The sequence below is a fragment of the Anolis carolinensis genome, chromosome 1 (genome assembly GCF_035594765.1).
Source record: "Anolis carolinensis isolate JA03-04 chromosome 1, rAnoCar3.1.pri, whole genome shotgun sequence".
In the NCBI taxonomy this organism is placed as follows: domain Eukaryota; kingdom Metazoa; phylum Chordata; class Lepidosauria; order Squamata; family Dactyloidae; genus Anolis; species Anolis carolinensis.
Genome location: NC_085841.1, coordinates 139642092 through 139663888, shown reverse-complemented (window position 1 = coordinate 139663888; position 21797 = coordinate 139642092). Strand labels below are relative to the sequence as shown.

Genomic DNA, 21797 nt, shown 5'->3' with positions numbered 1-21797 from the left:
TGCACTCTAGTTTACATTTTGCTGCAGGCCTTTCCAGTATATCCAATCACCAGCAAGACTAAATGAAAACATCAGTTTTGAAGACTTTTGTGAAAATTTCTGGTTAGACTACATAGGGCCAGCGGAAGCAGAGAAAATGATTGCTACCATACAGGATAGAATTATAACATGAGGTTTGGGGTTTTTTTTTAAGTTTATAGTCTTCTTGACTTTTTATATATTCAGCCTCTTAAATGAGAGGTGTAAATGTTGGAAATTGCAAGCTTCTCCAAGCCTTCTCTAGCATTTTGTTAATCTATGATTCTGTTTGCCTACTGTTTTATATGTATGTTTTTGTATGCAGCTTCTTTTGCTCTATGTTTCCTGAGAGGTTGTGGGAGGGGCTGCAGACCACATGATCTGATCTGAGACTGCTCAGATATCAGACTCCTTTTTAGATTCTTCTTAGACTTTGGACTGCTAAGAGCAAGCACTTGCCTATTGATTGTAAGAAATATGCCCTGTGCCATCTGTACAGAAAAACCATGTACCTGTGTTATGCTGAACACATGAAGTTGTGAGTAAACCAAATATGTTATTTTACCAAAGCCTACTTCATGATTGTCTCTTGAGTGCAAGATATAAAACTTGTTGTTTTATGGGAGAATAGATATATTTTTAGGCACTTAAAACACTTCTGAAACTGCATTTTTAAGGCATATTCTCTGTTTTCCTAACAGATCAGAGACAATAGGTTCAAGTCTAACAACTGAAGACATTGCCTTGCATATTACATTTCGTTGAATACCATATGTAAAGATTCTACTCAAACAGGGATTTGGCTTCCTATGAAAGATCAAACTTTTCAAAAAGGTTATGATCTCCAAATGGTTGAGAATGCCATTTTCCAAAAGTAACAACCATGAACCAGCACATTAAATAAGTAGCAGGCAAAAATCACTCTTCTGAGAAAGCTGCAGAATGAGAAGTGGTTACTCAGAATTTGCACAGAACAATACATTAAAAGAAACATAAACCTGCAATGCCAATACCGCTCTCTCCCACTCTGTAATGTAGCATAAGATCATATGCCTACTAAGGGCCCACATCAATGTGGTCAGGCATAGAAATGCACAACATAATGACAACTTAGATAAGTAGAATGAACTAACTATACATTACATAGCAGGAAGGAATAAAAAACAATATGTAGCAGCTTTTTTTTAGATCCGTTTCCACAATAACCTAATTCAGATGTATACAGTGTTCCCTCACTACTTCGCAGTTCACTTTTTGCGGATTTGCTGTTTTGCGGTTTTTCAATAACCTCTAAAAGACTATTATCATAAAAAATTACAATTTACAGCCTGAGGAAGGAGAAGTCAAAGGGAGAGAAAAGGAGACCAAGTGGCAATGGAAGGAGAAGGAGGCGATTTATCAACACACGATTGGTTGATAAAGACTTAAAATAATGTATAAATATTAAAATAAATATAGTGTCCCTACTTCGTGGATTTTCACTTATTGCGGGTGTTCCTGGAACCTAACCCCAGCGATAAGTGAGGGAACACTGTAGATCTGAGTCTATATGAGTCCTGAGTTCATGTACTTGCTTTTCTGTCGTGGCCATGTACTTGCTTTACTGCCATTTAAGAATATATCTGAAATAAACCGATTTCAAATTGTGGGAATCTGGGTGGTTTTGGTAAAACACATTACATTTTAGGGTTCCGACAATATGCTAAATGTTGGGCAGAATTTTAAGAATCTCGTCACAAGCACTCCAGGAGTAGCTCAAAATTTGCACAAGCCCATCCTCATCATGCTAAACCATAATCACATGCAAACACAGTGTCAATTAGCTCTACCACCAGAAGAAATCCTGAGAATGACTTCAATACATATGGCAAACCGTGAAGCTTTCATCATATATCAACTTCTTATTTGATCGGATTGAAGGCATTCCTAATAGACACACAAACACAAATGCACATGTTTTTGTTTTTTCCTCTAACTTTTCACTTACCTATACCATCTGGTAGCACCTCAAGAAGATTTTGAGAGATGAGTAAGTCAGTTAAAGATGTCAGACCACTTATCTCTTCTGGTAGTCTTTCCAGTTTGTTTTCAGAGATATCCAGACACAACAGGTTTTTCAGGCTTCCTATTTCCTACAGAGCAAAAATCGAAGTCACGTCTCAACATGCAACAGACAGAGATCTGACAACTGTCCTGTTACAACATCTAAGAGCAAAGGACTCCCATTTCTCTATGACAGGCAACAACCTTTTCCTGATGATATCACAAGTGAGTCACCACAAGTAAAGACTGTGTGTGCAATGCCTAGCATGTCCTAACAGTTCCAAAGCTGATTTCCTCTCCGAGTCAGGAGTGCAACCCATTTATTCAGCAAAAGCAACACCCAATCCTAGCTGCTGAATCAAGGTCAATGGGCTAAAGGGCTAAATGGCCAGGCAAATGAAGACAACTTCCCTGTTTCAAAAGTGACCTATGCAAAGCTGTTCTTGCGGAATCATACTTCAGGAATAATACATGGAGATTCTGTATCTTGCATTTCTTGTATAGCAAGAGATTTCTAATGAAGCAACATTTTCATCTTGTTAAATTGTATATAAAGTATTGCCACTGCACACTCAAATTATATTTAACTCTGGATTATAGTTAGCAGAAGATCAAGATGCTGATTGTAAAATTAACCCAATTTATTTTTAATACTGTTCACACACAAGTACACTCTCACCACAAACTCACACCTACACACAGTCTGTCATAATCAGCCCTTCAGTCATCAAAACACTCAACATTGCTGAATCAACACAGCTGAAAAAATGATGGAAAGTAGACATGCTATCTAATACGTCTCATCCACTTTTCAGTTTCCAAATAATAAATTGTGTAGAGATGCATTTCACAAAAATATGAAATGCTCCTTCACACAGATAAGTGCTTGATGCTGAAGAAAATGAGCTTTCATACGGTGTACCACACAATTTGCAGTGAAAGAAACCACTATAGGTGAACCGTCTATTTGTTCCTCAGCAAATCTCTATCTTTAATATGTTGTACAAATAGAAGTTGTAAAGACCTAGACTGAACAGGACTGAAACAAAATCTGAAGGACTATGGAGAAGGTTTTAATGCTGTGTCAAAATGAATGCTTGCATCTGTCTTCAAAACCCAGCCTGAGTGGAATTACCAAAATTCCCCAAGACAATTAGCCCTGTACATGTCACTCCGTGGATAACAAGACTTTCCTTGAAGCCACCATGCTCTCATTCAGATTGTTGTCTAGCCTCATGTTGACCCAATTTATGGTGACCCCATCATAAGGTTTACAAGGCAAGATTTGTTTAGAAGAGATTTGCCATCACCTTATTTTTATGCTGAGAGTGTGGGATTTGTCCGAAGCTACACAGTTGATTTCATCAGTTGAGCAGGAATCCAAACTTTTGTCTTCTGGAATCCCAGTCCAAGGCTCAAACCACTACACCAACCTGGTTCTTGCATTCAGTCCCTAAAGCCAAATTGTCTACTAATGATAACAAGTCTTATCCATTAATTAAAGCACACACAATTTCTTTCAGCTATAAATGTGTGCAATTTTTTATTATTATCACTATTGTTGTTGGTTATTTATACCCCACTTTTTCTCTCCACAAAGAGACTTAAAGAGGCTTTAAAGAGACAGAACCTGCTGGTCTGAGTGGCCATTGCAGTCAGGAACTTCTGTGAATGGTTGTCCAAAAAACCTCTAGCCAGAAGCAGTACCTTGACTTGAGTCTGGAAATGATTTGGGAGCTGGTGAAGTTGTTTCATGGAAATGTGTTCTGTATATAAGTCTAGAAATTTTAGAGAGAAAAAACCAACCCCAAAAACTTGGGTTAAACTCTTGTGCCACTGAATCTGCTGACTTGAAAACTGGAAGTTTCAATCCACTAGATAGGGATAAGCTCTCATCTGTCAGCCCTAGCTCCTTGCTAACCTAACAATTTGAAAATATGTAAATCTGAGTAGATAAATAGGTACCGCTTCGGCAGGAAAAGGCAAAGAGATGCTACAAGCAATCTTGCCAGCCAGGAGGTAACATCGCAGGCTCCTTGGCTTGAAAATACTGAAAGAGCACCTCCCAGAGCCAGAAATGAGTACCGTCTCCAAAACCAGAAATGAAAAGTCTTTGCCTTTGTCTCTGTTGTATGACTCACTGTATGTTTGTAAATAAGGCATTGAATGTTTGCCTTTGTCTGCTCTATGATACTGTAATCAGCTCTGAGTCCATCTGGGGAGAAGGACGGAATATAAATAAAGTGTATTATTATTAACTCATATTTTAAAAGGAACAATCCTGTTTTCGAGACTCAAGTCAAGATACTGCTTTTGACTAGAGGATTTAGGGACTGCCGTTCAGAGAAGCTCCTGACTGCAATCCTGGGAGAACCAAAAAGAAGCACATATCCCTTCTATCTTTCTGCTGTGGGAACCCTCTGGGCTTTTAAATGCTTGGATGGGGGAAATATAGCAGCAAGGAGTGGATGGCCCCCTAAAGCAGCAATGAGGCTTTCCCATATCTTGTCCCCAAAACCTGCCCTCAATATATGCATGTCAACTTATACATAAGTGAATATGGCACTTTCAGCCATTTTAAAATATACATTTATTAATAAGTTAAATTAGAGTCACATCACTTCCCCTATTCTTCTTCAGCTTCCAAATTCACATTCAATGCGCATGAATATAAAATGATACTGAGGAGTTGAAAGTAAAGTATGTTGCCTTATAAAGAACATACTGTTCTTCTAAATAGTGAGGTATTTTTTCACTTCTATCCTTCGATATAGTGCTCCAAGCAGATTACTTTAATTAAAAACACTGGAAATTGCCATTTACCTGAGGTAATTCGGCCAGCTGGTTTCCATCCAGCCAAAGGTCTTTAAGATTATAAAGTGCTCCTATAGTTTCTGGCTAAAGTACACAAGAGAAAACAAATATCCTGGTTAGCATCACAATACAGAGCACAAATTAAAGTATGCGAAGGAATAAAAACAAAACTTTGTAGCAGCTTAACATCTTAGATAACTGATTCAGAGTTGGGCATTAGATTTGCATTCAGTCCTATAGCAAGGGATTTATGTATATAAAAATAAGCAGAAAATCCCCATATCCTTCAAATTGTTGACTACTCAGTATGTGATTAATCAGGTAATCCAAGTTCCTCACAGTGTTTCGCCAGACTCAAACCATGTTGTTTATCTAACCCTAATACCCTAAAGGTAAGAAATCCTGTTTGATCTTGGAAGCTGAGCAGAATGAGCCTTGGAAAGTACTTACAAAGGAAGGTCAGCTACAAACACCAGGTGCTGCAGGTTCTACTTTGGAGGAAGGACCTGGCAAAGCCACCCCTGAGTATTCCTTGCCTAAGAAACCCCTATCAAATTCATGGGATCACCTAAGTCCATAGACAAATTGAAGATAGGCACACTGAGTTCAGACTTTCAAGGGAGAGGGAGTAGTAAAGTTTGACATGATTCAACTTCTTTCCAAGGCCAACCTCTGATGACCCCCACTCCTGTATCCATAGTACATACACAATGAGGAACTCCAAATAATGTTCCAGTTTTATTAACTCTTTCCTTCCTTGTGCAACTGTAACCAAAAATGTTATGTTAGTTTAATCATACGGCCACCAATCTATCCTATGAAGCTCTTGGGTTTCCCCTTCTTGGGAAAGAAAGCTGTAGCAAATCTCAGCAAACTATAAACTCAGGATCCCACAGGATGGAGGTATGCCAGTTAAAGTTGTAACAAACTATATTAGGCAGATACACCCTATGTCATCTAAGGTCAAACAAGTTGGTTTAATTCTTTTAAAGGTAAAGGTAAAGGTTTTCCCCTGACATTAAGTCCAGTCGTGTCCGACTGTGGGGGGTGGTGCTCATCTCCATTTCTAAGCTGAAGAGCCGGCATTGTCCACAGACACCTCCAAGGTCATGTGGCCGGCATGAACGCAGAGAATACCATTACCTTCCTGCTGGAGCGGTACCTATTGACCTACTCACATTGGCATGTTTTTGAACTGCTAGGTTGGCAGAAGCTGGGGCTAACAGCGGAAGGTCACCCCGCTCCCTGGATTCGAACCACCGACCTTTCGGTCAGCAAGTTCAGCAGCTCAGCAGTTTAAACCGTTGTGCCACCAGAGGCTCCTTTATTCTTTTACTTGGTCATTTTATTACTTAATTTTTTGATTACTGAAACAATGTGGAAAGTGCAACTTATTTTTAAGAAAGAGAATTTTTATCCCAGCCTGTGATATTAATTCTGATACAGCCATTAAAAATAAAATCTGAGGTAAGCAACTGTGAAGAATTAGGGGGCACATTAACCTTCCCCCTCCGCCAAAACCTTAGAAATTCAAAGCACTCATCATACCCATTTGGGAACTATATATATATATATATATATATATATATATATATATATATAGTTCCCAGTTATCTTCTAGGGCAAATTAGAACATTTTCACCATGTTTAGAGGCTTACATGGGTCCCTGGAGGGCACTTTTTAATTGTTTTGAAACATTTCAGAAGAAAAAAGCTGGTCCTAGGGGCCACAAAAAGCACTGGGGATGTATTTTCCCAATTCCCTGACATAAATGCTGATCAGGCAGTGAGAAACACTGATGTCAAACTCTAACAGAGAAATCTAGATTGCATGGACTTTTGTTTTAGCTCTTCATAATTGCAAGGAAACAGGTTTGCAATTATTTCCGCAAACATTTGAAAGCCAAACACATGCATCTCTGACAGCTTTTGGGAGGAATTGTACTAGCATATCTCGTGTTGATAACTTCCAGTCCATCAACTAAATGATACCTTCTATTCAACTGATCATACAAATCAAAATAATTATATGTTTGAATACTCAAAATGTGCCTCTTGTTTGCTTGCCTTAGGAAATCTATTGCAGATTTCATAGCAACTGTATTTCATTCATTCCCCAGGATATACTGCCTTTTGTGCTTCTATCAGCTCTTTCCCTCCACCTTCATTACAAGAACTTTTTGTGTATGTATGAGACAAATCATTTATTAAAAAGTGTTCAAAACATGCACTCTGTATGCATGGGAGAGTGAGTGAATGTAAGAACTTACATATATTTACAGTAAAAAATTCAGGGTTTCTTCAAGCTTCAAGGAAAATTAAAGCCAATTCACATACTGCTTATAGTCAAACCCCAAAACCACAAGAGCTGTGGACAGAGTAACCAAGTTAGTAAAAAGTATAACATAATGGGGACTTTCAGTTATTTTGCTGGGATCTGTTGGAAATAATAATAATAATAATAATAATAATAATAATAATAATAATAATAATAATAACAACTTTATTTTTATACCCCGCCCCATCTCCCCGAAGGGACTCGGGGCGGCTTACATGGGGCCTTGCCCGATAAAACAATCAAATATGAAAACACAGCAATAAAACAGTTATCCAATAAAAACATCAATTACAGTAAAAACAATCGTTAAAATCAACATAAAACATACAATATTAACACTGGAGACTAATTCATAGAACCCAGGCAAGGTGCAACATGTGCCGAAATGGGGCGAAATGGGGAAGGTAATTTCACAGTTGAAATGGACAAAGTGCAATATAGCATTGGCAACACCTCGAGAATGGAGCTATTATAAAATGGGCAGATAGATCAGTCCGACACCAAATTAAGTATCAAAGGCCTTTTGAAAGAGCCAGGTTTTTAAGCTCCTACGGAAGGAGAGGAGGGTAGGGGCCTGCCTGATCTCTCTAGGGAGCGAGTTCCAAAGCCGGGGGGCCACGACGGAGAAGGCCCTCTCTCTCGTCCCCACCAACCGCGACTGCGAGGGTGGTGGGAGTGAGAGAAGGGCCTCCCCCAACAAGCGAAGAGAACGTGCGGGTTCATAGGGGGAGATGCGGTCTCTAAATTATGGCTTTAATGCAATAATTGTGCTATATGAATAAAAAGTTAACCTAGTCCCTGCCATTAATCCAGTTTCTCCAAACTTTGTAGTAGAGGTTGATGTTGAAAAGGCATATCCAAGTAGTTATAGATCTAATATTTTGATCAGATTAAATAATTTATTTTAAAATAGTAAAAAAGACAAAGTGTAAAGGGCAAATGAATAGCAATACACAAAAAATCTAACAGGAACACAAAATAACTCCATACTGCAAGAGATCGCCACATTCATATTCTCTGTTTTTACACTGAGAGAGCTTTAAAAACCAAAGTATAGCATGAACTGCTATTATTAGGAATTTAACCTCAGAATATTTTTAGTCGCTGCAGCCTGCCTTCTATGCACATATTATGGTTATTAAATGACAGCATATGCTGGTTTTCATTCTTTTATATGCTGACTTTCAATAACCAAGTTTTAAAAAGAGCAGCTTGATTTATTTCCCTTTGAAGTTTGGTATTTTTATAGATTCATTTTTAAAATTTTATATCACATGGTTTCATGCGTATTTTATTTTATTTTTCATGTCAGGAGTGACTTGAGAAACTGCAAGTTGCTTCTGGTGTGAGAGAATTGGCCATCTGCAAGGACGTTGTCCAAGTGCCGCCCAATTGTTTTACCATCCTGTGGGAGGCTTCTCTCGTGTCCCTGCATGGGAAGCTGGAGCTGACAGATGGGAGCTCACCCCGCTCCCCGGACTCGAACCGCCAGCTTTTCGGTCCGCAGTCCTGCCGGCACAAGGGTTTAACCCATTGCGCCAATGGGGGTTCCACCTATATTAATGCAAGACTGGGTAAAGTGTGACCCGAGATCATAATGTGGCCCTGAAACCTATTTTTATGGCCCCAAACCTGTTGTTGTTGTGTGCTTCAAGCCCTTTTCAACTTATGGCAACCTTAAGGTGATGCTCTCATGAGGTATCCTGGGGCTGAGAGTATATGATCCATCCAAGGTCACCCAGCAGGTATTTGTGGCTGAGCAGGGAATCAAACCCTAGTTTCCAAAGTCATAGTCCAAAGCACAAACCACGTGTCTCAACTGTGTTGACTGTCTAACAAAAAAGGGGGAGTTTCCCTCTCCTGGGGTACTTTCTGCTACACAATTATAGCACTATTATTCAATCTTAGCAAGCTTTGATCCATCTCACAGACTGCTGGGATTTTTAGTTTGATCAGCGACCCACAGAAGTTCTCAGGCTGAGGCCCCTTCTACACTGCCATATAAAATTTCAGTTTATCTGCTTTGAACTGAATTATATGGCAGTGTAGACTCATATAATCCAGTTTAAAGCAGATAATGTGGACTATCTTCTTTGATAATCTAGATTATATGGCAGTGTAAAAAGGGCCTGTGAATGCTACTCTTCCTCACCCTCCTTGAACTACCATTTCCAGGAACCATAGAATGAATTCATTTTTGTTAAAAGTCATAGTCTTATAATTGTGAAAAGTCCCCTAGAAACTTCCAGGAGCAGCAACTCATCTTCTAAACTGGCCACATATATCAACATCAATTTTTCAGATTCAATTTTTCTTAAAGTTGCTGCTACTTCTCTTAGTTTCCTATAAATTTCTGGCATTTTTGTGGTTGCTTCCACGTGGTCAAAAGGGACAGAAAAATTGCCCCCGTGTCTGCTGAGTTTATAACTGTTTTAACTGGGGCCCCTTCTACACAGCTGTATAAAATCCACATTGAACTGGATTATACGGCAGTGTGGACTCAGATAAACCAGTTCAAAACAGATATTGTAGATTATCTGCCTTGATATTCTGGGTTATATGGCTGTGTGGAAGGGCCCTAGGAGGGTAATTTTGGTGAAAAGACAGAAAATACTGTGGTGTTGTGTTATTTCGCCTACATCTGTGGCTGGCATCTTCAGAGGATCTGATGCACACAAAACGCCAGGAGAAAATGCTGCTAGAACACAGTCATACAGCATGGAAACAACACAACACCAGATTCCAGATGTGTAAACCTTTGACAATAGACAGGATCTATATCGTTGCTTTAATTGTTTTAGAAATAATTTCTGACATCCTTCATCAAGAAAAGAACTATAGAGAAGTAGGTTTAACATCTTCAGATGCTCCTCTTCAAAATACTACCTCTGAAGGTGTGCAGGGGGAGCCCATGTCATTTAATGCCATGCCCAGGGGCACAGTGAAATCAGTAGCTGCTGAGACCCCTGCAGGGCCCTGTCACAGCAGCAAGCCTTCAAAGGTAGGACTGGGGGGGGGGCACTTTTGGTTGCTGCAATTGCAAAATGACTGTAAATACAGATTGGAATAATTACAACAGTATAGATTAGGCATTTGCATCGTAAAACAAAATAGAAAAAATGGCAGCTACAGAGCAGAAGCACATAATCCATGCTCCAAAGCTGCATGGCCCAAAGGGCAAAGTCTTCTCATCAAGGATTAAGCATTAATGAACAGGTGCCGCATACCTGCAAGCAAGATGGAGAAACAAAGAGGTTTCTACAGCCCCCACTCAGGTTTCATGCCAACTTCTGTAATCAGACAGACAGTATCTTCCAGTAGTTATAGGTTGTTTTTAATCATCCCATGTGTGTATAAACACACATGCTGCTTCTAACTGCTAACACAGATACAGCAAGGAAGCCAGTAGAGAAAGATTAAATATCCATTCCCTATGTGTACCAGTCTCAACCTGGATCAGACTTCTGAGTTTATATCTGAATAATGAAGAAACACAGAGGGAGCTGCATATTGCATATTTAATCAAATCTGTAGTTTGATTCTTGGGCATTCAATTAGCAGACAGCTCTATAACCTGCCAGGAAATAATGTAAGCACAAAAAGTACAGTTCATCCAGTTTAAGATGTGCTTTTTCCCCCAAACATCGTGGCTGAGAATTTGTAAATGTGTGCACTGAAAAGGTAACACATCTGATTTTTATTATAAAAGTGTGGGAGGGAAAAACCTTACCAAATTATAGAGATCATTGTTTCCTAGATCCAGCTCTTCTAGTCTCTGCAGCTGGGCTACTGACCTGGAAAAACAGTAACAACACTGTTGTTTTGTAGCATATGACACCAAAGGCAGCCTATTAAAAATGATGTTTCAAAGCCGCTAATGAAAGCATTACATTCCAGTGGCACAATCTTGCACAGAATCACTCACTGTAAATTACAGAAGTGGACACAGTGGAAGTAGAGAAAGATGGTAATTCACACCGCAAATGTGAAAATAACCACCACTTACTCAGGTAAGTATGTCAACAGATTCTCTCTCAGTTCCAGTGATGCCAGGTTATAAAGGCTGAAAAGATCCAAAGAAACACCATTAATTCATTTAAATAAAAATAACTTCTCAAAAATAAAAGTACCATAAAAGACAGGCAAACAGATACTTTCATCTTAAACATTTTCTTAAAAGTTCTATATAGGTAAATAGATAGATATGCAATAGGGGAGCAGAATGTTATTCCTATAAATTAAAATGAGAAGAGAATCAGCTATAGAAAGTGGGATTTTCTGTACTGACACATATAAGCGACAATATTGGGTCTAACTATTTCAAAGATTAAAGACATATGTCTATTTCTGAATATTTAACCACTTAACAAGTCACTGAGCTTTGCTGAAAGAGGATATGTGGCAAAACATTTCCCCAACTAAATTAGACGACTAAATGTGTCATTACATCAGATAAATAAATCTGAGACACCTTGATAAATGGGCTTTTTAGGTAAAGGTTTTCCCCTGACATTAAGTTTAGTTGTGTCTAATTCCTGGGGTTGGTACTCATCTCCATTTCAAAACTAAAGAGCCAGAGCTGTCCGTAGACACCTCCGAGGTCATGTGGCCGGCATGACTGCATGGAGCACCGTTACCTTCCTGCCGGAGTGGTACCTACTGATCTACCACATTTGCATGTTTTTGAACTGCTAGGTTGGCAGAAGCTGGGGCTAACAGCCGAAGCTCACCCCACTCCCCGGATTTGAACCACCAATCCTTCGGTCAGCAAGCTCAGCAGCTCAGCAGTTTAACCTGCTGCACCATCAAGGGCTCTCAATGGTCTCTTTAATCAGGAGAATACATTACATATTAAGTTGTTAGCAGTATTCGTGGCAGTTAAGTTACTGTGGAAACAGGGCACTCTGGATAATAATGAAATGAACATGTTCTACCAGAAATTACTGTGGAATTATCCTGGATGACCTAAAAAATTCCTAGAGAGGTATAATTTCTATTAATTTGCTATGTCTACTAGGGCAACTCTATGGTAACCTACAATGGAAGCATGCCATAGAATTGCCTGGAGTACTTAGAAAATTCCTAGAGATTTTATGGGCACAAGGGTCATGCCATGCTCGAACAAAAGCAAACACATATATACACGTTACATACACTCCTTCTTTAGAATGAGGAACTGAATGAGAAAAAGGAATTAAAGGTGAATTGCAGAGTTTAGGAAAGTTACTTTTTAAATAACTCCCAGAATCCCACAAGTATAGATACTGGCCACAATGACAGCGATACGGAGAGAGGTAGTTCAACAAAGTAATCGTTCCATACTCTAATTAAATGGCATTGTTTAAAAAATATCTTGGACAGAATTAAAAATAAAAATATACATTTTCTGCAATGTAAATAAACATACAGATTGGTTTTAAAATTATGATATAAGAGGTTATCAAAGTCGCAGAAAGCTGTGTTAAGTGCACCTTCAGTTAGTCAGAACTTCCTGCTGTTCATCAGCATAAGTGACATGACACGACTAAGCTTTTCACTTACACCCCATCATATTAAAAGACCCATCCCAGGATAAAAGCCTATCATCACCATAGTAACATTCAATTCTCCCTGCCTCTCTTCGGGCTTTATTTTTGACTAAATGGAACGCAAGAAATCAGACATTATCCCAAAGCTATAATCTCCTTTAATCCTCCAACCTCACAGAACAAAATAAAAACAGAAATATGCCCAGATTCTGTACATCATAGTTGCCTCTGCCTTGTGTGTGTGTATGCGCATGTGCCTTCAACTCACTTGTCAACCTATGGAGATCCCATACATAGCATAGCTTTTTATTACGCAAGGGATACTCGGCCTAACAGAGCAATAAACTGCAGAGCAGCAGCCAGGCTTATAATTTGTAGAGAGATACAAAGAATTGTGAGGGATCTTAAAGACTAAATATTTCTTTTGCAATGGAAGTTTGTTTGAATGAACTAGAGAGAAGTTTTACAGATGTGAAATGCATTAGTAGAAAGCACAGGCAGAATGCTGAAATCAGACAGCTAAGAAATGAAAGGGCACAAACACACACAAAGCAATAACAAGTAACTAAAGTAAAGGTAAAGGTTTCCCCTGACATTAAGTCCAATCATGTCTGACTCTGGGGGTTGATGCTCATCCCCATTTCTAAGCCGAAGAACTGGCGTTGTCCGTAGACACCTCCAAGGTCATGTGGCCGGCATGATTGCATGGAGCGCTGTTACCTTCCCGCCGGAGCGGTATAAGTGACATGATCTACTGATCATTGATCAGTTGATCTACTCACATTGGCATGTTTTCGAACTGCTAGGTTGGCAGAAGTAACTATACTAGGTTAACTCCTAAAGTAAAACTAGTGATGCCCCAGAGCAGAAAAGACAACTCCAACCAGAGCCATTATTTAATACATAGGAATGTGCTAATAAATGTTAGTAGAGCACTTTCACAGCAGTGTTTCCTTGTCTACAATTTCATCAATCTATTTTAGAGTGATAAATAGTTTAAGGTAAGCTATCTAGATTTATCTTGTTTTCTACCACAGCCGAAATGTAGTAACTCATTTGCACAGGGTTGCTTTACAATTAATTGTGTCCATGATTATCACTTTTTTATTGTGTCAGAAGTGACTTGAGAACATACTGTAAGTTGCTTCTGGTGTGAGAGAATTAGCCGTCTACAGAGACGTTGTCCAGGGGACGCCTGGATGTGTTACCATCCTGCTGGGAGACTTCTCTCATTACCAGTGAAACCTCAGGATGACACAGGACTTCATCAGACCGGCAGGGGGAAAACAGAAGAAACCATCCTCCTTCATTTCCTACTGTCTTGCCCTGTTGTTTGGTATGGCCTCCCATCCCATGTTGTTTCCCATCCTTTCCCCGTCCTTTCCCCGCTTCCTCTTTGTGTTCCCCAATGAGGAGTTAGATAACACCTGACTGCTCCAAAGAAACTCTGTGCTCCTTTTCTCCAAAATACTGAAATGGAGCCCCACAGAATCCTGTCAGAAGTTGCCCTGCTTTTAAAATATTCTTTAATAAAAATGATTTATAAAAAAAAAAGAAGTTGCCCTGCTTCATGTGATGGGCACCATGGGCCTCCATTCCAGCAACGAGGAGAAACGAAGAGAAGACCATGTCTGGTAAGGTCCAAAGTCTTCCTTCAAACTCACTTAGTATCAGCTAAGAACCAATGTAGTATGGTGATTTGAGAATCAGACTATGACTCTGGAGACCAGAGTTTGATTACCTACTTAGTCATGGAAACCCAATGACCTTGGATTGGTGCCACCCAACCCCAGAAAACTCATCTGATTTGCCTTAAGATTGCTATAAGTCAGAAATGACTTGAAGATGCACAACAACAACAACAACAACAACAACAACAACGGCGACATCCTTATCTTGTTTGTTTTAAGCTTGCCATAAGTTGGAAACAGTTGAAACCACCACCACAACCACTATTTCTTTATCTGCCTTCTACAGTTGAGTTAATACAGGTTGTTATGTTGGATTGACTCTCTGGTCCAATCTGCAGCACTATCACTAACTTTTACATAGTAATTACTAATGCAATAATTCAGAGGAATGAGTACACAATTATTCTAGTTCACCAAATAACCTTTTCTGAACAAGTGTCTTCCAAACTACAGCCAGGTAGCCCTGACAGGACTGAAGAAGGTGGTCCTTTAATTATGAATTTAGGCCAGTGGCCTTTGCCCTTGTGGAAGTTTGTCTCATTTAGTGCTTTCCATTTTTTTTGAAATGTAGTTACCTTAAAGTAACTTCCTAGATCTTTCTTTAATACAAAAGTAATGTCAATGTATATGCACATTTTGAGCAACCTTGATGGAAAACAGATTTTCTTCCTCCCAGCCATGTGCCAAAAATTGTGTTTTAGATGAGTTTAAAATTATAATGCAAGAAGATAGCCCAACCAATGCAGGGGAGTGTGTGGTTTCTTAAGTAGTGAGGGCTGCTGTTTCTCTCCCCCTGCATTCCAGATACATTTTCCACTTGAAGAATGAGACCAATTAGACGCCTCAGGGGATTACATTCCAAAACATGACCTTTTCGGCAGAACCAACTTGTTGGTTCAGTTTCAAATCAAACCCATATTTGAATGCAGCAGTTTCCCATTCAAGTGTGAATGTTTCTAAAGCAATAGAGGCAATGTGTGAGATGCTAAATAGTAACCAAAAGATGAGGTAATGATGCTACAAGTGCATGCTAGTGTACACCTATCCTGTTTTCTATCTGGTTTGATATATATCTGATATATACTTTTCTCTTAGCATCTTAAAAGCTGAGTATGATCTGCTGCGTAAAAACCAAAATTATATCTGAAGTGTCATCTCCTATTAACAGAAGGAATATATGGATTAGAAGATTAGTATACAGTGACTAACTTAATTAAAATGTTATTTTGAAAGCAGGGAGATTCCCAGAACAAACACAGTCACAGACAATGAAGTCTGTAATGAACATAATTAAGAGATTGCTCTTCCCTGTGTTTTTTTCAACCTGAAAGGTTGCTTGTTCACCAGCTGCTATCACAATAAATGCAGGAAGTTTTTTTGACTTCTGATATGTTTTTGTTGATGATGGGAAAAGTACTTGAAAACTCAAACAGAAAAACTGAGAAAGGGGCTTTTGACTGTTTGAATACCCCAATGAAGAAAATCCTCCTGAAGCTCCATTCTTGCCCTCCAACAAATATCTCCTTTCAGATATTTGTGTTTAGGACGAAGTTTCTATTTTGTATGAACATGCCACACACCCTGGATATCAGTTCACTACTGTATTCATTCTTAAGAGGGTAGCTATTTAGATGCTCCCATAATTATTACCATACTTAGGACCGGGCTGTGGCACAGTTGGTTAGTAGCCAGCTGCAATAAATCACTACTGACCGAGAGGTCATGAGACTAAAGCCAGCCTGGGTTGCAGTAAGCTCCCGACCATTAATAGTCTAGCTTGCTGTTGACCTATGCAGCCCGAAAGACAGCTGCATCTGTCGAATAGGAAATTTAGGTACTGCTTATGCGGGGAGGCTAATTTAACTAATTTACGACACCATAAAACCTTCCAGCAGTGTGGAAAAGAATGAGGAAGTACTCCATCAAGGACTCAGTGTCACAAGGGGATGGTGAAGCAGCAGCTCCCCCTGTGGCTGGAATCGAGAATACCCTCATGAAGCTGGAAACTGGAATGTTAAATTGCCTCTGTGTCTGTCTATATATGTCATATATCTAATGGCATTGAATGTTTTCCATGTATATGTGCATTGTGATCCGCGCTGAGTCCTCTTCGAGGTGAGAAGGGCATAATATAAATACTGTAAATAAATAAATAAATAACAAATACTTGGGAGTAATATTATTTAGTACAGGCAGTCCCCAACTTATGAACAAGATATATTGTATAGGTTTGTTCTTAAGTTGAATTTGTTTGTAAGTTTGAGCAGGTATTTTTTAAAGTGTAACATTAACCTACCTACCTACACACACAGGGCAGACCTTCCCCTCAGAAGGGAAATTCACTCCTGAAAGAGTTGTAATGAGGAAAAGGTGCCTCCAGTGAAGTTTCATCATCAATCCTTGTTTCTACAACAAGCCACATTTTTAAAAATCCAGTTATTACAATGACAGAAAGTGGGGTGAAATCTTCTGATCAAGGGCACAGACAGCAAAACAAACACCACAGGGGTGTTAACTCTTCCCTATGCTATCCAAAGCTCGGTCTCTGGTTGGAGTTACACTTAAAAATGTGTCTGTTCCACCTTACAGACAAATTCAACACAAGAACAAACCTACAGAACATATCTCATTTGTAACTTGGGGACTGCTCGTATGTATTTGTATATATTTCTGTGTTCTTTCTAAACATGAAATAAAGAGGAAGCAGCTAAACTATCCATATATCTCCATACACACACACACACACACACACACACACACACACACACATATATATATATACACACATATAAACTTTCTTGTTCCAATCACCCCAGAAGACAAACTCAGGTAACATTCATGGAAAAACTAGTGCACCGCTACAGATTAGCTAGGCAACCGTAAAGCAGGATTTCCTTTCAGTGAAAAATTGTTCTGGTTAATGTACATAAACAATTATATAAACAGGATCTTCAGTTAACGACAGCTCAGGAAAGCTATCATGCGTATTTGGAAATGCATTAATGCAGAACCCGCTGGGAAGCCAATACATGTTTTTAAAATCAGATTGCTGTAGTAATTTGAAAAGAGGAATAATGGCTGCTACCAATTGTCTTGCTCTCGTGTTAAAGATTTAGCAGATTTTCATACACATATCCATAATGAAAGTCATTTTCAACCAGTATCTATCACGTATACCATCTAGAAATTTCACCCCACACAAGGGCTTTCTGCATACCAAATTCAGTATGGTCAAGGATCCATCCCACTTAATTTCAAACTGTATCCAATTTCTCCTGCAAATAGATAGAGAACTGCAGCCTACACATAAGAAACATAAATATCATTTGAGGAATTTTTTAAAAAATCTGCAAACCACAAAAGCACTTTTTCTGGAAACATTGAGCTTTTTTTGTACCGTTTCTCTTTTACAGCATTTAATAACATATGCTTATTTGAAAATGCAATGTATGTTTAACACACAATACATATAATCATTCATGCTTGAATTCTAGCCCACCAGAAATTGTGACACAAACACACTTGCACTGCTTTGAACGATTGACTCATGCTCATTGTACAGAGAGGAGCAAGTGATAGCAAAGTTACCGAAGTGGGACCTACCTACTCCCTGAAGATCAGGGGGCTGTGTTGTTTTTAAAGAGATTGAAACCCAGTCCCCCTCAGCTTGCATGTGGGCACAACAGCATGCATATTATACTGAAGAAAATAGTAACAAAGAGGGAAAGCAATACCCAAAAGAGTTTTTCTTCCTTTGAAAAAATGCTTCCTGTTCCTTTTTCCCCACCTATGGTGGAAGTCTAAATTTATAGCAGCACATTTTGTGCAAGAATCCCTAACTCAACAATTGAAGCAAGGCTTTACATAAAATTTATTTACTCTTGCAAATTTTCAAAATGACAATGATGCGTTGTACCTGAAGATGCTGGATAGTCCAATGTTTTTGTTCAAGATGGAAAAAGTACTTGCAAACTCAAGCAGAAAAAGTGAGAAAGGAGCTTTTTGACTGTTGAATACCCCAATGAAGAAATACCCACTGATGCTCCGTTCTTGCTCTCCAACATGCTCAGTCCACAAACAGACTTACCTTCCAATGACATACAGTAAGATACAGGAGAGCCGAAAAATATCCTAGCTTTCAGATCCATAGCTATCTTTCCCATCCTTGTTTCATATAATAGGCAATGGGGAAAGGAGGTAAAGACCTTCCAGTTTCATAATCTAATAATCTTTATACAGTAGAGTCTCACTTATCCAACACTCGCTTATCCAATGTTCTGGATTATCCAATGCATTTTTGTAGTCAATGTTTTCAATACATTGTGATATTTTGGTGCTAAAGTCGTAAATACAGTAATTGCTACATAGCATTACTGTGTATTGAACTACGTTTTCTGTCAAATTTGTTCTATAACATGATGTTTTGGTGCTTAATTTGTAAAATCATAACCTAATTTAATGTTTAATAGGCTTTTCCTTAATCTCTCCTTATTATCCAACATATTCGCTTATCCAACGTTCTGCCGGCCCATTTACATTGGATAAGTGAAACTCTATTGTATATCTTCCTACAGCATTTTAGTGCATATACAGACACACACACTACAATATTATTATATGCACATTGTTATTACTGCATGCACATAAATACTGTAGGGTACTCATTCCATGTAAAATTTACAAATGGTTGTTCGGTTTAGACAACATTCATTTCTACAGAGGAGACAGCATTTTCTGATGTTTCCTTTTTTAATTTTAATTTTTTTTTTAAATGAAAGAGCATAGATTTTTTTTAACTTTTATTTGACAAGGATTTAATGGGATGGGAAATAACATGAGGTTTTGGGATTCTGTTGTTTTGTTTTTCCATTTTAATGTCTGTGTTTATTTATTTATTTGCTTTTTTGAAAATCTAATCATATGTACCACAATGTGCATATGCAGTTCATTTAGGGCACCCATCCCAAGCAAAATCGTTTACATTTATGTGCTCTGATGCACATTACGGACTCTACTTTGGAGTATCTTCAAACTTCACCTAATGCACACTGCTGTATGCATTCCCTGTGTGCATCACCTAAACACCATGCTGTCAAGCTGCCTTCCAACTCCATTAAGTGGTCAGTGTACATGTGCCCCTGGTGAATTTTCTTCTGGCCTACACAATGAAATCTAAATGTATAGAGTTTGAAGATTTTGAAAAGCTAAGCATTTCTCACTCATACACTGATTCCATTCAACAAAAGCAAAGCCTGGGGAAATTATTTTTGAATTTTTACTGGCTACTACAATTTAACAAGAGTGTATCTGAAGAGCCATACAAATGAAGGGTGAGAGCAATAAAGATTGAAGAAGATCTCCCTGTGACTATGTTGGATTGGGAACAGATTGCGCCTGAAAGAGCTGTAGTCCAACAACATCCTTACTTTTCGACAATTAGAAGGATTCACAGTACAGGAAATCCCCAAGTTATGGACAAGATAGGTTCTTTAGGTTTGTTCCTAAACTGAATGTGTGTGTAAGTCATTAGTAAGTTGGATGTTTGTAACTCAGGGATTGCCTGTAATATCATAAGTCTTGTTCTGGACAGGGCTCTGCAGTACCCAAATTTAAACTGGTGGAATTCAATTGTTAGGGTATATATTCAAGTTGTTCTCAAAGATTAAGACTGCTGCATTAGAATACGGACTTCAGAGGAAAATGGAAAATGCTATGGAAAACTGGAAATGCCGTCTCTCCCAAACTTCATGTCAATTGAGTCTGAGCTTAACACACAATACAGAATGCTTCATTATAGCTTTTCACTGCACTCCTTCCCATCCCACCAACATACCATAGCAATGTATCCAATTTGTATCCATAGAAACTATAGAGCAGATACATATTTTGGATATTAAAAAAAAGACTTTAGATCACCAGGACCAGATAAAGCATTTTCATCCTCCACACCTTTCTTTTAGTCCAGCCAAAATCTTCAAACCCACCCTAATTTGTTCCCAAAATACAAGTAGAAAAAAGCCTAAGACTCATGCTGCTCTTCTATCCTATCTCTGTTCCCTCTTTGTATACAAGGCTAAAAGTTTAAATTTCGGTAGTTTTGAGTTTTCTGGTTTTTCACGACATCGAAATACAAGAAACTGGTTTGCTCTGACCGCAGAAGCTTAGGAGTCTAGAAATAATATTAAAGGTTTGTCGCTGTTTAGCTGAAGGGAGAAAAATCAAATCACCAACCCTCTGCTGTTCCTGGGAACAGTACACTGCATTTGAGAAGGTGATTAGGAAATGTCTGAGAGAGGAGAAAACGTGGCAGGAGACTTGTATAAACAAATTATAACGGTAAAAGAAGAAATAATAGAGGAAATATTTCAAACATAGAGAATGGATACGGAAATTGAAAGGGAAGATATCCAAAGGGAAATAAGTAATATTGCAAAGGAAAAATATAATGTACTTAGGGAAGCAAGTTTTTTACGAGGGGTAAAGGGCAGGTGTTGGCATGGTTATAAACAAAGAGATGTGTTTAATCATGACATGGGAATGTGACAGAGTACAGGTGTGCTGGAAAACATTTGAAGGAGAACTTAATAGAATGTTAAATCTTCAAATATTAACAGCTAATAGAAATGTAATACATACAAGGATATTAGGAGTGTATAATGTGCAAAAGGAATAAGTGGTTGACAAATTAATAGCATGTGTGCAAATTGTTTTAGTGAGGGGCTGAAAAGATAAAACAATGTGGACTCTGACAAATTGGTATCATTATATAGTAAATATGTTAAATGTGGAAATAACAAATTGTAAATTGAACAATATAGACAAAATAGAAAATGTTATAATAATTAGGAGCATATTGGATCCAGTTAGGAATTATTTAGAGAATGTATTAAGATGTGGAGTGGAAAAATTGAGATTAAGACTGATATTTCAAATGTAATTTCTGTAGTTTATTGTATAAATTGTATGTCCATAGGGAGGGGTGGCATAAAGCAATAAAATAAAAAATATGTAATAAAAAAATAACCCTGTGCTCTTAACGTTTTAAAAAATGAAAAATATAGAGAATAAGGGAATTAATTTATAATGGGGTGGCTAATAGTGACCTGTTTTAGCCTAGAGAAAGGCTTATTCCAAAACTGAAAGTGGCTTTAGCCTACAACATATTGGGGGAAAATGTCAAAAGGATGTGGGTAAGGTTTTTCAGTTTTTTAAAAAAGGCTGGTGTGTGTGTGTGTGTGTGTGGTTCAATACAAGATGAGTGTATCTTCCCCAGACATGCGGACATTAGCTATATCTAGTTTATCTGAAATGTCTATGGTTAAAGCATTACAAGTTGCCTGTATTTAATTTTAATAGGGAACTGTA

The 21797-nt window shown here is 38.4% G+C and overlaps 1 protein-coding gene across 5 annotated transcripts in view; it reads right to left on the bottom strand.

Annotated features, from left to right (window-relative positions):
• lrrc1 (leucine rich repeat containing 1) overlaps nucleotides 1-21797 on the bottom strand; it is a 118732-nt gene that overhangs the window by 46032 nt on the left and 50903 nt on the right. For all 5 annotated transcript variants that reach the window (XM_062983095.1, XM_062983098.1, XM_062983097.1 and 2 more), the window contains exons 5-8: nucleotides 11220-11276; nucleotides 10944-11007; nucleotides 4885-4959; nucleotides 2006-2150 (exon numbers count right to left, since the gene is read on the bottom strand). In XM_062983095.1, the coding sequence (XP_062839165.1) occupies nucleotides 2006-2150; nucleotides 4885-4959; nucleotides 10944-11007; nucleotides 11220-11276 (341 nt within the window). The remainder of the gene's footprint in view (nucleotides 1-2005; nucleotides 2151-4884; nucleotides 4960-10943; nucleotides 11008-11219; nucleotides 11277-21797) is intronic.